At 43.5% G+C, this 16948-nt stretch overlaps 1 protein-coding gene across 6 annotated transcripts in view; it reads right to left on the reverse strand.

Annotated features, from left to right (window-relative positions):
• Window positions 1–1834: 1834 nt before the first annotated feature.
• The window catches only part of TSPAN18 (tetraspanin 18), a 97980-nt gene continuing 82866 nt past the window's right edge, over window positions 1835–16948 (reverse strand). For all 6 annotated transcript variants that reach the window (XM_065754964.1, XM_065754961.1, XM_065754963.1 and 3 more), the window contains 6 exons: window positions 16724–16918; window positions 11898–11972; window positions 6542–6640; window positions 5101–5280; window positions 2681–2764; window positions 1835–2044 (listed from right to left, as the gene is read on the reverse strand). In XM_065754964.1, the coding sequence (XP_065611036.1) occupies window positions 1997–2044; window positions 2681–2764; window positions 5101–5280; window positions 6542–6640; window positions 11898–11972; window positions 16724–16918 (681 nt within the window). In that variant the 3' untranslated portion in view covers window positions 1835–1996. The remainder of the gene's footprint in view (window positions 2045–2680; window positions 2765–5100; window positions 5281–6541; window positions 6641–11897; window positions 11973–16723; window positions 16919–16948) is intronic.

Consider the following 16948-nt stretch of genomic DNA (forward strand, 5'->3'; position numbering starts at 1 on the left):
ATGTAAGCTAAACAAGAAAACACAGCCCCTTCCATCCTCCCCCAGGCAAAGTGAGTTTGGAGTCAGGGAGCAACCAGAGGAATAAGCCAACAGGGGCTGAGGCTTCCAGAGGAGGGAAACCAGTGACCTGTTTTTGTCAATGACCACAAAACACCAGAGAAGCAGCTGGAGCAGCCTGGCTGCACGCTGAATGCTCCCAGATCCTGCCTGGGGCCTCAGCTCCATCTCTGACCAGCATCCAGTCCTGGGCACTCATTTCCAAATGATTAAGTACATAACAATCAGCTAAACGTCAAATTACCTCAAGGGAGGAAACGCTCTCAACTAACAGGCAGACCAGAACAATCCTGACCTGATGCTTTCGTTATAAGCCGGTGGGAAAGCCTCAGGGGAAATCCCCTGAGCAAAAATGACTGCCACAAGACAGCTTAAGGTAAACGGCATGGGAGTGGCTGATGAACCTTCAGCTCTTCCATCCGGTACCACGCCTGGAACTCCTGTTGGAGCAGTAAAGCCTGTAGGAATCCACTGCAAATATACATGGGTTGCTCCAAAAGTAATGCCTCCTATTTATCTCCGTGGAAACTACAACAAAGAGCACAATAACACTATCTGACAGAGCAAACTCTCAGCTACAAACCACTATTTTTCGACATAGTCACCAATTATGCTGTGCATCTTCAGCAGCGATGAACAAGAGCCTTATAAATACCTGCACCAGTGGAGGTGGCCCACTGTTGCCACTGCTGAATGTACCACCTACTGCCTCACTGCGCTCACATCTACTGTTTGGTCTCCCTAACCATTCAGCAAGTGTCAATGAATGCCAATGGGTGCCATGTTTTCCACATGGAGGAATTCAGTGACACACCTTTGCCTCATACACACTTCCGTGTTTGACACCATTCTGTGAGACTGCCCCTCTGCTGGCGGCTGTTGCATGACAATGACATGTAATGGGATACTGGTGGGAAGGTTCAAGATCTACTGCCATACCACCAACATCTGCCTCTGACGTTGCAGACACATGTAATACAATAGGAGGCTTTACTTTCAGAGCAGCCCTCATATATTGATAATAGCACCACAGAGTGTTTTTTGCAAGTATGAAGTGAAAGGCAAAGGCTGACAAGTATTCAACACTATTACCTCCCCTTTCAGGAAGGCAGCAGAATCAGCTATTTTTGACCAGAGCCTTTTTTTTTTTTTTTTTCTCAGGGAATGGGAACACAGCAGAGAACAACTTGCTCTCTCTCTCTCTTTTTTTTTTTTTTTTTTTTTCCCCACTAACACTGAACAAAAAAGGAAAATCCAGAAAGGCAGGCCCCAAACTCTTGACCATCAGCCAGCCCCTGGACGAGTCCCATGTCTAAGTGAGACCACTCTGCCTCTGTTCAGGGCTCCAGAGAAAAGCCAGACTCCCTGAAGTGTTTGACTTCTCTGACAAGTTTCAGGCGATAGGGGCAAAGCTTATGCACACAGAAGAATGTATGTTTTCACTCTGTGGCTGGGAATTAAAGCCAGAATCACACAAGCAACAACTGCCTGTTTCTTAGATGAGCTGCCAGCACCACTTGTCGGAAACCCACCTGGGCAGTCCCAGACTTCGGTCAACCTGCTGCCTGACCCAGCCCCTGGGTTGCTGTTCTTCTGTCCTTTGCTGTCTAAACCACGATGAAGCTGTGGATGGTAGGGCTCCATCTGTCCATAGTGTAAGCGGCTGCACTGGGCTCCTGCTCTGGGCAAGGGTCCGGTGTACAGTGTAGTGCACATCACCTCAAAGTTCCAGCCCCTGAAGTACAATCCTTTTGGTCATTCATATATTACAACCCTCTTTTGTTTTTTGTTTTTTGTTTTTTTTTCCATTTTTTCCCCCCCTACCCCATTTTGTTAAAAAAAATAAAGTTTTTTTTTGCGTGTTTTCAGGTTGTGTTTCATCTGATTTTCCTTCTTTCTTCCAAACACATTGGGAACGTGGTGGTCCACAGGGTGCTTCTTACTGGATCCCTCGGAAGAGACACATGGCAAAGATCATGGCAAACAGCTGGGAAGGGGGAAAGAAGAGGGAAGAAATAAAATGGAGAGCAGTAAGAAACGGCTGTGTTTTCCAGAAGAATGGGGCAGCAGGGCTTTTTATGGGGGTTGCTGGAGCAATGCCCAGCTCCCTCTCCTTTGCATAAGTTGGGCAATGGGGAAAGCACCCAGCATCACTCCAGGACTAATGTCCTGCCTGGGGGAAGCCTGTTCCACTGGAACACCACCAAAGAGCCAGATGATAATGTGGGCTGATAATGGAGATGGCCGTAGCCCAGTGCACTTTCCAAACTGAAATTCTTAAAGCAAAGGCAGAGTTTGACCACACTAACCATAGGAGTCCACTTGCTGGGATGCTGCTGCAATGGGATCAAGAATCATGTCCTGGGGCACACAGTGGGGTTCCCAAACCCTGTGTGGCCAGTGTATCACAGCTACAAACTTTGTGCCAGGGCCAACACGAGGCGGCACTGCAGGCTCACAACAGAGGTTATTACCCTGCCTTTTGTGGCAAGGGACCAAGTGCCCGCCTCTTTCTAGGCAATTAAAACCACAAGTGGATAACCTGCTAGCACTCTGCAGGAGCAGCTCCCTGTCTCGCTGCTGGACATCCACCAACACTGCTTTTATGATCACACAACAGTACCTCAATGGCCAGCACTCCGATGGCCAGGGCTCCTGCAAGGTACACGTAGGTCTCAAAGGAGTTTAGGATCACAGTGTAGCAGCCCTAGGAAGGACAGAACACAGTGAGATACACCTGAGCAGCACACGGCAGCACAGTCCACCCTCCCAGCACTCACAGAGCAGGAGGAGCTCTGACTTTTTGCAGGACAGAGAGAAGCAGCAGGGGAGAGGCACTCCCCCCACAAAGGGCGAAGGGAAGACTAAGCACAAAGGAAAGGGCCCTCAGGGCACATGACAGGCAGCTGTGTCTGGCTGGGGACGCAGGCTATTTATTTAAAGTCAAGGCAGGAGATTCTTCACATCTATTTGAGTCACAGCCAGCAGCTATTTCACACACTCGGACCTTTTCTCTGAGCCTTCCCTCCACAAAAGCATAGACGGACACCTGCTGATCTTCTGGGTATAGGAGAATTGGGGCCATGCACTACTATAATCTTGCCATATATGCTGCACAGCTATAATTGCCTTTAATGTAATTTCTTATTATTCATAAAATTAACAGCAAACAGACACTCTGCAAAGCTTTCAGGATGTTTCAGGAAATCACCAGCTTATCCTGGCCTCACTTCTCCCTAAAATCCTCATTTCTCAGCCTAAAATTCCAACTCAATTGCAATTTTCTCGCAATAGATCACATATAAAGGGAGCAGTAGATTTGATTTTGTCTAATGTAAAATGTACCTCGCCTGCTCACTAAAAATTCACATGTAGTCCCACCATTTATCTGGGATGTTTCAGTCATCTGCTTTTCTGTTTTCACCTAGAAAGAAAATGCCTGAAATGCACAGATGGCAATGACAGTTTGATGCTGATGTCATACTCTGCTCACCAGGAGTGAAGCAATCAGGGGAAAGCAAGGGAAAGAGTAGACTCACTCATGCCACAAACCCAGAGAATGAGGATAACTGGGGCAGCAGCACTCTTGTCATCATGAGGTTCTGCTCCCGTCGTGTTTTCGGCCCAATTCTCAGGAAAAAGCATCCAGACTAGCAACAAAATGTCTAGGTATTTGCTAGAACTCTAGCCTTAACCCAACTTTCAGCATGCCCTGCTCAGCAGGCTGAAAACAGGACTGAGAGCAGATGTGGAAAGCACTGCCCCACAGCATGGTTTCCCAGTGGCCTGACTTTGCTCCAGCAATGCCTGAATACAGCCAACAGTTCTTTGGGAGCATCTCTCCCATTTTATTCAAATGCCTCACTGTGCTTGGTGATGGTTGCTGTGCACAGAACTTCTCACACTGCCACAGTGAAGCAACAAAGGCTTGCAGAAAAACGTCCTTCCCATTGAAATGGGAGGCCTCAGAATCACCACTTAGGGAAAGCAAAAATTTTAATCTGCCCTATCCCTGTTTCTCAAAATGCATTTCTTTCCCCCTCCCCGCTGTTTGTCATCTTTCCTTCTCTCTCTCTTCTCCCCATCAATTCATGGCAATCAGACCTGGCAGATGCAGTTCGGCGCTGTCTGCTATGATCTTTCACCCAGCGTGCCTTTGCCAACTGTTTCCAGCTGCCAGACAAGGAACAGCTCACCCACTGCTTCCAAACTCCTTCACTCACTTTCACAATCTGCTATCAAGTGCTGAAAACAGGACTGCTCGTTAGCTTGGAGGGCAAAGGCTTGTACATACAGTCAGCACAGAGTTCAGATGGCTTGCCAATGCTGCAATAAACACAGTGAAGAACTTTGCTAGAAAGTTTCTGAAACTTCAGGTCTTTAGGGAAAATGTAAGGAAATATGGGTACTGGTAGTATCAGTGTCCGTGAGTTTACTCTGAATTCTGTTTTTCCAGTCTGGCATAGAGAAGAATTGCCAAGCCGAGAGACCTGACCTAAGAAATGCCCTCTTTCTACTCTAACGGTGAAAGGGCAGAAAAACACAGAATTCCAACACATTCCTTCCTTGTGAAATAGACACGGTTTACTGTGCCCATTCAACCCTCAATCTCTTGGTTGAACACCGTGTTGATGAAAAGTCTCTGGGAACTAAAGTGGAGCTCCTACAGTAGCAGTAAGAGCAAATTCCATCCCATCCTCACTGACCTGCAATGGCTTGTCAATTAACATCTCAGAGACAATGCTAACCTTCAAAGCCACAGTAAAACCTGACATAAACTTCTGTTCCACCTCTTAAACCCCAGGAAAAGTCTCTTTATTTCTGCTGATACAGCACAGCACGGACTTAGCAGTACACACAATGAAAGGGGATTTACAGAATCACATATCCATGGCTTCGAAAGTTGTTAACAGCGTAAGCACAGTCACAACCTCAGCTACAGTCAGAATGGCACAGCCTGCCACCTTCACGGGTAGGTAACCCATGACTACCACAGCCACTCCTGCCTGGAAGCCTTTTCTCCAGCCACCTGGCTGCCTTTACCTGTCTGTTCTGAAATCTCTCGGAGCCAGCGAGGCAGGCATCCTTGTTAACAAACATCCCTTCCCGGCTCTGAAGCTTTCGCTGGCAACAAGCCTCCGGTGTTGTCCCTACCAAAGGGAGGTGTGGAACAGGAGGGACAGCTTCAAAATCTTCTGGTCCGTTCACTCCACAGCAGGCAAACTAGACAGAAGAAAGGAAGATAGAGTTTACACTTTGGCCTGAAAGGAGATACCAGAAATGTTCCAAAGACCTATTTTTACAGGGATCAAAGCCTTAGTCATAGCAGAGACAAAACAAGTGTTGTTTCCAAGGAAGTGGACTGCACTTGCACCTTGGAGCTTCTGTTTCTTCAAAGCCTCTTCATAAAAAGTCCCACTGTTCCCATGTTACACAGTAGACTCTAAGGTGCCATTGGGGATACTGCCATGAACTACACAGGACTTTGGAGCACATCCAGAATGACTTGTCTGAGATCACCCAGCAAGTCTGTAAAAGAGCCAGTGGTGCAATCCAGGATCCTGACTGCTCATTCTCCCCCGAGCTAATGGCCAGGATTGGTGCTGCTCAAAGGCACTGCTAGGTGATCCAAGAAAATTATCTTTTTAGAATTCAAGTCAAGTCCTTTTTAAGTATTCAAGTCATACTCTGTCTCCTTTCAGTCACCAAAAGGAAACGTCTTTATTAAAGTCCTGAATCAGCATGAAGGGCAGCAGCCACTTTTTTCTTTTAAGATTAAAAACGGCCTTCTGTCTGCAGAATCTGACATCCTACTCTTCACTCCTGAACTGCTATGACATGGGCTGTGCCAGGCACAATGTTCACATGTATACATGTAAACACAAGCATACAGAACTGTCTGCAGCAGGCAGGCAGGCAGGAACAACTTGTAGTAGATAAGAAAAATTCCAATGGCAGTGACAAAGCTGATCTTCAATCCAGCTGGTTAGGTCTGTAATAACAAAAACAATTTTGATGGTGACAATTTACACACTGAAAATATTCTGTTAGGCCATTCCTACCTCATCTGTCACCTACCAACTCATTTCACAGGAGGTAATAAGAAGCCATTAGTTAGCATCTGTTCTGACTGCTGTTGGCTGAGAATCAGTTTGAAATATTCTCAAAGGTGATGCATCTAAGGTAAATGCATGGAGATTCTGGCCTGTCGGTTACAGGCAGCTGCACAGCTTTCTGTGCCCAGCGCTGGAGGTGGGTGTAGTCAGTCAGCTCAAAATTTTGGGCTTTGGCAAACCACAGTGGGTGAAAGTCACTGGGAGTGTTTCTCTCAGCACCAGAAGCAGCTTGCTGTGGGAAAGCCTGGAAGCCAAAGAACAGCCACCTCCCTCTCACTGCTTCCAGGAGGAGCCAGGAGGTGTTGACTGAGCACAGCATCAATGGCAGCTGACCACCAGTAGCATGGGACTGGCATGGCCTGACTTACTGTGATCATAACAGAATTCCAGGTGGAGGAGAAGACATCTGTGTCGTTATTCCTCATGTAATGCTTCTTCAGCTCCTTGGTGAAAAACTCTCTCGTCAGCTGAAACACACAGAGATAAGTGGGAATGCAAAGGGTTACTGCCAACATCTCTCTTTCAAGCACTTCCCAAGCCTCCCTGTGGTTGTGAATGCTAGGCGTTGGTTGGGTTGATTGGTTTGGTTTAGTTTTTGCAGACCTCAGAGGAGAGACATGGGAAAAGCCACTGGTTGAACTGTTACTATGCCCACGGTATATGGTACTTGTTCAATAAAACTGCTCATTAAACATCAGGGAGTGAATTGCATCTATTTTTGCAGCTAATGTGTACATTTAAAAGTTGGTAGGTTTTGTTAGGTTATTTATTTTTTAATATTGAGTATTTGAAAGTGTTTCATAAATTGAAATTTTTAAAATAGATTTTAGGAAGATCTTCAAATCCAAGTCCAAATAGTAGCTTAACTTACTATGCTTCCTGAGGTCTGCAATCAAGACATGACTTTCCCCTCACTTTCATTTCAAACCAGTTAACTTCCAACTAAAGTCAGGGGAACACTGAATTTACTTCCGTGTATGAGAAAGCAGAAAGAAGCCCAAGCACTAAATTTCCTCGGAAAGAGAAGGAATTAAAACACATGGAATGAATGCAAAGAGTTCAAGCCAACTCACAAATCAGGGAAGACATTGTTTTCCTGACAATGCTTTGGAGTACCTAAACTCACCCACGCACACAAAGAAAAAAGTCATCTTTATATTCCCAATGTTTAGATAATTGAAACATTTTTTTTCCTAAGGTCAGCAATAAAAAATGAATGGAATTTCATTTACTCCTGCTTACATTTATAGTAAAATAGAAAAAACAAACCAGCATTTCTGCTTAGAGACTCCTGAAACAGTTAGACACCTTGAAATTACATTTACACAGGATCACTCTCTGAGGACTAGTAACTATGTAAACTTAAAAGTCCTGTTAAATTGAGTACTTCGATTCAACCTCGTGCCCTCTCTATCACTTCAGAATGAAAACTTCAAGGCATCCCCCTCTCCATGTTCCCAATAGGCCCTGACTTGTGTGGTCCCTTGTCTAAAATACCTTCTGATTTGTGATCCACGCAGGCACAATGTCTACACCAGCACAAAGCCTCAGTGAAAGGGGTTGGACTCGGCTGGATACAGTGTTATGCTGGACTGGGAATTAGGCTGCCTGAGAAAGAACCTTTTTTTTTCTTTTTTTTTCCTTTTTCTGATGTTCACACAGTACTGCATATGCACTAACAAACTGCTACAAGTTGGTTTCAGGTTCTTGATATGCAATGTGAAACATATACATGTACATATGTATGAGATGTATGGGTGGGCACAAACCTGACTGTTTCCTTTGTAACTACACCACAAACCTCAAGGAAAGCCAAGAAGGCTGTGGTGATTCTTTAAAAGAGCCATACCACTCAATATTGATTTCTTCTTTACAGATACAAACTAAGGTAAAATTTAATGGCTGCATCAATACTGGGTAGAACTCTGTCACAAAGACTTGAATGGCACAGGGAGCTAGATCTCATTACTTTTTAATTAGATGGGTCGTTAAGTTCTTAAATCACTTTCATGAAACAGATTTTAACTCTTATTTTCTTGCCTTTGGACATTAAAATACCAGAGAATCAAAAAGGACTCTGAAGGACTGGCATTTTCCTTTGAGAGTCTGGTGCCCTAGGTTTGAAGATGCTGAAACATGTCCTCAGTCTTCTCCTTTCCTTCTCTCTCAGTGCATACTTCACCCACCCAGCATCCTCTCCTGCAGAGACAGCAGCACATTTTTCTGATGCTTGTCTGTTTCTGAAGCGCAGGCTTTGAAACTGATATTACAGTTGGTAATAATCCCAGCCGGCTGCCTTTGGCTGGGTCTAAAACAAAAGAGTCATTTAAATATAAAGTGAAACCTTTATTTTGACAGCAGCAATCCCAGAGGAAATTGTTCAGAGTTTGTGTGTGATTTTTACGAGAGTTGGCCCAAAACAAAGCCTAGCACTGGAAAACTACGTCTGCCAGGAAAATAACTGATTCCATTTTGCTGCTCTTAAACTGTTTGTCCTGAGTATGTGAAGTTCAGGAAGAAGTTAAAAATCAATCAGCAAAGGTAAACTGCTGACAAAGTAGGACAGAAGTCAGCAAGGCTGACCTTACACATGTCAACCTAGGAACAGACTATGCATTTTCTTTAGTTTTTCCTCGTGTCTGAAGAAACAGAGATATCAGGAACCAAAGCTACATGTCTTTCAAGTGTCAAAACTGAAGATAAAAATGCAAACATCCTGACTCTGTCCAGAGCCCCGCCACTGGGCTCGCTTGTCTCTACCACCCTGCTTTCTTGCTTGCGAATACAGTTCAACAAGACTCTCAGATGGACACAGTCACTCAAGCACAAACACACTTCGAAGAGAATCCACCTCAACCACACAAATTTCAGATGTGGGCATTAGTTCTGTCACACAGAAGGCCTAGAAAAGAGTCCTGCACCCTCCAAGGCTTTTCCAGTCCACACTTCTGCGGGGCACATGGAGAGCAAATCCTGAATACAAGTCAAACCTTCCTTCCATGGATTTCAGCAATGCCTCTGTCATTTGCATTATTTATTGAGAGTGAGATAACCAGTGCTACAGAAAAATAGGGTCCTCCACGGCCCCAAATCTCCTTTACGAAGTAAGAGAAACTCTGCTACTCCCATACCTGATTAACCACAGTCTTCCTCTTCAGAGATTACTTTAAAGCAATAATGTGGGAGTCCCAGAGGCCTTGCATGGCATATTAGCTCACCACTGCTAACGTTGCTTTCACTCACCTCACCACTATGCTGTGCTTCACTGACTCTTCCTCTCATGTCCAATCTCTGCAGAAAACATCTCTTTCCTCCCTTCTACGTCTTAATTTCTCCTATTCCCACAGCTATTAATAATTTAACTCTTATGAGTACTGGGAGCTAGTTTGCATTTACAAAGACACAAGAGAAAGCTGCACCAAACAATCTGGAAAGCAAACAGAACACATCTTTATCTTTTATCTCATTTTGTACAGCCAGTGTGGCCACAGCCAATAGGGATTGGTGCAATGACCACAATGGGAAAGCACCTGGCAGCTCTCCAGTAAATGTAGGTTGCCTAAAAGCGTGCCTACCACTGAAAGCTTTGAAAAGAACTCTTCGTGGGGAAGAGAGAAGCACGCTGACTTTCTGTGGTCATGGAAGGATGGAAAGTTCACCCTCTGTCCCCACAGATATTCTGTCCATCCATGCAGCCTTACACCAACCCAAAGACAGCAGCAACATTAGCTGTTAGCAGGTACCAAGCCAGAGAAGCCACCACCAAAATACACAGTAACAGCAAAGCAAGACTTTGTACAGAAGCAACCTTAAGAAAAGACAAACAGCAAGTATTTTCAGACTGAGTTTAACTTCTGAGTAGAGCTATCTCCAACTGCTGGGATTCTGGCGTTCTTCACTTCTCCCTTTTCTGTCTTTCCTGTCAGTCATTCTGACAGGGTGGGAAGCTGGTGACGCAAACGAGGAGACAAGCTCAGAAAAGATAAAATAGTTCATTCCCCTTCAGGTTTTCACTCACAAGACATCACCAGATGTCACAAAAGTCTGGAATAACCACTGTGACCCTATCTGTGGGTATCATATCCTCACATATCCCATGGCCAACACAGTAATGGAAGATCACGAGGCTCTGTAGGATCCTTGTGGCTGAGGGATCAAGGCACAGCCACTCGACATGCCTCCTGTCTGTCCAGTATCTTGAGCCTGTTCTAAGTTCCCCACACGTCACTGGGATTGCTTATCTCTTCCACAAACACTGTACCTGAGCCTGCAGGGCAGTCCTGTGCACAGAGCCTTCCTATGTGTGTGGTCTGCTGCTGGTGCTGTACCAAAGGAATCCCCTAAAACTTCCTAACAGTAGAGCTGTAATGACCACAGCACACCAGACCTCCCGTGCTGAAACCTACTTACAGAGCTGTAGCTATTCCCACAAAGGCACAACCTCAAAGCCTGAGCTGTAATGGAGTTCCCACATTGTTCACCAAGTGTGCTCTTTCCCAGCTCTTCAAATCTGAGTCAAAGATGAAAAACCACTGACTTCTGAGGGACAAAAAAGGGGAAAAATTCCTCCTGCCACCCCTTCCCTGACTATCTCACCACAAAACCTGCATAACACTTGACTGTAAGCTTCACAAGCCTTAATTCTTTGCTTATCAAAATCTCTTTATATGAATAAAACTAGAAGTATATCCTGGCTCATGAAAATGAAAACTGTTATCATTTAATACCTCCTTTGCTCTTGCTACATTTCTATGATGATCAGTAAAAGTAAGGTGCTATAAGTTGTCTAATTACTGGCAGATACCAAACAAACTAACTAAAAACTAACCACCACCAGTGATCGCCATTACTAGCTGATATTTTTTCACATCTGTCACTCAGAGTCACATTTCAGAAGTGGACTGCCTTGAGAAGGATGGACCTTGTTCAGCCCAGCTCCTCTTTGTGCACGTATTGTCCTGTTTTAGGTCAAAAACCACAAACTCCTGCAGGTCTAAGAAATAGATGAGACCAAGCTTACCACTTGGTAAGAGAGGGACGATGGGTATTTAATAATACGCACAGCAGCAGTGTAGAAAAAGGCTACATTATATGAAGCTGTGCAGAGAAGGACTAGAAATTTGTGAGCAAGGCTACATGACAAAGAACCCTGATGGGACTCCAGAAGGGCCAGGGGAGACTCAGCCAGAGCAGGCAGGGAGGCATACCTTGCAGGCAGAACTGAATCTGGCAACTATCAGAACGTGAAAATTCAAGAAGAAATATTAGACAATGCACAAGAGAGTTTTTGCACTGCAGACAGAGGAAGCATTGGTTCTGCTGGGGAAACAGGAGGTTTCACTATTAATATTAATACTAAACACATGCTATATTGCAGAAAGAAAATAGTTGCTTTTAACCTTAGTGCGACATTATTGCAAAACTTTTCCCTGATGGAATGTGCAGCTGGTTTGGCCATGAAAGAATCAAGAAAACGAAAATCTCCAGGATTTAAGTAGTCCCACAACATATATATCTTTTGCACATAAAGCATCCACCTTGCACATGCCAGCCTAGCTAGCATTCAATGGCTTGCTGGTAGTTCTTCAGACTGAAGGTAGTAACCAAGCAGGATTGCTGGTATTTGAAACAGCTACAGTTAAATGAATCAGGCACTGACACCACAATCCAGCTGGGTACTATCTCCCACTGGGGCTCAGAGTCTCCCCACCATAGGATACTTACATTTTCTCTGAAGATAAAAGCCAGGATTGCAGCTGAAAGCTCCGCCAGGAAGATTAACAAAATAAACATGAAGAACTAGAAGAGAAAATACAGGGGAAAAAAAAGAGAGAGAGACATACCATTAGAAGAGTACAATAGGCATTAGGAACACAAGATTTTACAAGTTTTACCAAAGAGATGGAAAAAGAAAAACAAAAAACAAACAAACAAACAAAAAAACAAACTATGGCATTAACCTGTGGCAGTCACAGCCATCTTTTGCCCATGCCACAGGACATGGGAGCTCATAGCACATTTTGCCATGTTCTAATGGGTAAAGTGGATAACACTACAGGGTCCTCAGCATCCCCCAATGAATCTGCACTGGGTTAAAACAGTAAAGCCTACTTTGATTGAAAACACTATATGATTGTGTTGATGCTTACACAGGGTTGAACTGTCCTTACAGTGAGGGGAACTGATGTAGGTAACCCATGAAATGCTTACACATACATACGCTCATCTTTGTTCATCACAATCACAAACAGCTCCACTGTAATATAACCACAGCTCATTTTACATTTGGAAGAAGGTAGTGGGATGTACACTGAAACACCTGCACCTGTGACCAAAACCAGAATCTTTATTTAGAGACAAAATTAGCCTTGGTTAACTGTATCCTCCTCCACACAATGGGGTTGAGCTGAATACATTTGTTACTCAGCTGCTATGAAACAATATAACTATATGCTGATATAGCACCCCTGCAATGAGAAACCAGACAATGACGCAGACAAATGCAGGGGCCCTAATGCAGCACAGAAAGCTGGTCTATAACTTGAGGTACAATTCAGAGAAGAAAACAGTGTTGAAGGGAACAAATCTCCCAGGGAAGGAAAAGAGAGAGTGCTCACATTTCAGTCTCTCTTTAGTACTGATCCTAAGTTACACCTCAACTCAGTCCATAACAAACATTACAAGAAACAGGCAGGGATGTGTCTTCTAGCATCCTTCAAACAGCATTATTGACAGTGAGGATCACTGAGGGGAGCAGAGCAGAGAGTGGAGAGGCTCACATGTTCTCCTGAAACAGCATTTCTAATTTTTTTCTTCTGGAAACAAAACACTAAGTTTGAGGAACTGTAAGTCTGAACTAAGTGGGCATTTTTATGATCTGATTGTCATACAAAGACATTATTAATTGAGAAATATAAGGATTCCAAGATTTAGACCACAGACTAAGATGGTTTTACCAGGCTGAGTGGTAGTTTGGAAATGACTTGGGGTTTTGGTACCATGTGAATAGGAAACCCAGTAAGACTGCATCATACAAAAGGTAACAAACACATGGTACAAGTGGCTGAAGCAACAAGCAAAAATAAACACAAAAGAGATCTCAATTTTTTTTTTTTTTTTCTGCATGAAAAGGCTACAGAGGGTCTTTCTGAAACAGAAGGAAGGCAGATGGGGCCAGAAGTGCTATTTAAGATCCCCAAGCAATGCTTTATAAACAATGTATGGAATGCTGTGCACCGTGTCCTTTGGTAATGGAGAAAAAATTCAGACTACCTAATTGGAATAGGAAAATGTTCTTTTGGTGTCAGTTACCAGAACTGTAAGCAATTTTTCCCCACTGCAAAAGGGCACACTACCCTGTCCCATCTGTCTTTCTGCCCCTGCAATGGAAACAAAAGAAAAGGATCCCAGGCTCAAATGACAAAAAAGACAAGTCATATGGAAAGGGGCCACTAACAGAGTTCCATTGCTTGACTTGCTGAACTAGTTCATTCTATAATTTATTCTTACTGCTAGACTTTTACAGGCAGCTTCTATTTTTTCCCACTCGGAGACTACTTTGTTTTTAATTTCACCACAGGAGGGCAAAGAACAAGTGATGAGGATGAACCATACTTTGCAAATCCGCATCATCATCCATCAAGGGATCTCAGCATAGCCACTAAGAGGTCTAAGGTGGTGATCAAGTGATTAATCTCATCACCTTGCTAATTGCATTTCATTTACTGATTACTGGGAGATACAGCTCATATGAGCTCCAGCACAAGCCTGTGCAGAAGTATAAGCAGCCGTCCCCAGATTACCTCCGATAAGGTTCATTATCATTCCCAAACTGATTTACACTGTGCAGTCTGCATTACAGATCTGAAATAGTGTAGAAAACACATAAGCAGACACCGACGGGGATGAGAAAAAGGAGATGGATCATCAGATCTCATTCTGGATTTTAAAGCAAGAAAACATCTGCTTATTGCGTTTTGCCTCACAATTAAGCAATTACTGAAAAATGAGAACACTAAACAGCCAACTGGACAACAGAGTGTATGGGACACAGCAGACTCACATACAAGTCTATGCCTGAGACTGGGCACTTGAGTAAAGGCACCCCACTCATGCACTCAGAAGTGGGGTCTGCTGCTATGGTCAAAAACCCCGCCTTACTTGGTGTCAGCTCCACATTTGTCAGAAGTTTCCACAAATCAATGTTTCACATTTCTTTCTGACAACACACCTACTGTTCCAGCTTCATTTGTTGCAGAAAGAGCAGTCACTGCCTCCAAACCTAAAGGACTTGTGTTTCTATGTTGGAAAGTTGTAGTGACTACTGCATTTGTTTTACAAGAGCACAAAACAGGACATCCACACTCACAACTAAGCCAAATTAAGCAAACACAGACTTTTTTTTGCAAGCCTGAATTCAGTCTCCTGTGGCAAAATTTTACATATAAAAGCATTTTGTTTTGAACACTCATTAGCACTCTAAATTCTGATTTTTATGGTTTTCTTTTATAGTCACAGGGTCTTAAGGACAATCTAGAATTAAGTCAATCCTCATTTTTCAGGACAATCTTTGTTGAATTTTGTGAACCACATCCAAACGCTGGAAAATCTAGAAACACTTCACAGTCTTGTGCTTAATGCAACATGCTGCGTTTCATAGGGATTTTTTGTTGTTGGTGGTGGTGATGAGTGTGGGTTGTTGTTTTTTGTTGTTGTTTGCTTTGTTTTTTTTTCCAAAAGACAAGCAACTTAATGTAAAATAAAAAACACTGTAAACACAGAAGTCAGAACCTAGAGGACATGTACCTCCCACCCTTTATTTACATGTGGTTACAACTCATATACATTATGCATCACTGAAATCTCACTCAAGCGGCTCTGGCTCATCAATTCTTTAACAACTTTGTAAGAGGACTTGGTTTGATCAGGCAACTTCTCCCTAAGTACCACCTACCTCTAAAGCCAAACACTCTCAGTTCTGCAAGCATGCTCCCAGTCTCACTGGCATATGCTCATGAATGGTTTGCCCTTCCTATGTCTACAACACTCCCATCAGACATCTGGTCTCACAGATCTTTCATGCATTTTAAGGTCAGCTGGTCTGGCACCTCAAAAAGCAGAAATAAGTCAAATATCATTTCTCACTTGGCATGAGCATAGGACACCACGGATGTACTTTGCTGTTGTTGGACAGCAGGCTATGAGAGCTGACTTTGACATCAGAAGCTGGGATGCTAATTCCTCATCCAGTGATTACTTTTAGAGTTCCTGCTAGTTCCAGGCATTACCTCCAGCCCACTTATGTCTCACATTCCAAGTATAAAATAAAATAATAACAAAACTAAATAAATGAAGCAGCAGGGCTCAGAACCATTTCTATGAGTCAGAGAAAATAACTACAAATTTAAGTGCACTGGAGTAAAAATAAAACACCAGGAGGAATATTCAAACAACTATTGACCTCAGTGATGCTAAATCTGGAAAGAATGCTGCAGAAGTCCAGTCTTCCAGCCATGTCCTCTGTCTATATGCTGCTTATATGGTCCAAACTCAAAATCTCTCTCTCTCATTCATTTGTAATCAATACTTTTCATCAAATATAAATTTTAGTTTCTTAATCTGATTGGGTCAGGCTCTGGAGTAAACTCAGGCTCACTGGGCCTGATTCTTCACATTTTGTGGATCTCCTTTGGGCAGATTTCCCTGTTTTTCAGAAAGTGGACTCCCTGTTCAGATACAAGCCTCTTTTTCACTGTGAAACAGCTGTGCAAGACAAATCATAACAAAACAGCGTAAGACCATCATTTAAACAAAAACAAAACAAAACCAGCAGATCCCGAGCAAGAAATGAAAGTCTACATAAGACAAAAAAAGCAAATTAAAACTATAGGGCTTTGCGTTTTAACACATAACTGGCAATGTTTTCTGCTAACAGACAATGACTGGAAACCCTGAAGTATCAGAACTTAGGGCAGGGGTCAAAAAAACCTGATTTTAAATATTACCTGATGACCACACGGGATAAATGTAACTCTAAATGGAAAATTTCTGAAAAGAATGAATCTGGTTCAGACTAGATAGCATAAAGTACCAACTACCTATTGAGAGCTGCAATGCAAAGCCATCATCCAGTTCATAGTTGGGCATTTTTGCTGTGGGGCTACATTACATATATGCTTCAGTCTATATGTTCTCTCTGCTTTGTTGTGAAACAGTAAGAAATGATTCTACAGGCGGAGCTAACAGTTTTGGATGGCCATAAGTGATCTGTTTTTGATCACTTTACATACGTACTTGAGACAAAGTTCGACAAATTCAAAACACAGCCCCAGACTCTGTCTCACAGGACCCATACCTGGTGCAGGGAGGAAGCAAATTCTCTGTATCTCTAGCTGTGTGTAAAAGTGCTCTAAGCCTACTTAATACATAAGGGAAAAATGGCTGAAAAAATGGACACCCATTCCATGTACTAATCACAGCGTCACCTATCTAAAGAGTCAACCCCATCCTTGGGAAGCACCAAAATGCCAACAAAGTGCAAGGACACTTACAAAAAGTAGGAGACACTTGTTCTCACGGATGGCTCCGCAGCAGCCAAGGAAACCCAGTAGAAAGAGCATTGCTCCCATAGCCAGCATGATGTATGCTCCTGTGAAGAGCAGAGGGTTGGCAGCAACAATCTCTCGAAAGCCTGTTGGATCCACGATGACCCAGATCCCAACTCCTAGCAGGCATGCTCCTCCCAGCTGTCCCAACACAATGAGGAGAGAGAGGGA

Source organism: Cyrtonyx montezumae, unplaced genomic scaffold, assembly GCF_038088225.1.
Source record: "Cyrtonyx montezumae isolate F1298 unplaced genomic scaffold, pur_monq_1.0 scaffold_10, whole genome shotgun sequence".
In the NCBI taxonomy this organism is placed as follows: domain Eukaryota; kingdom Metazoa; phylum Chordata; class Aves; order Galliformes; family Odontophoridae; genus Cyrtonyx; species Cyrtonyx montezumae.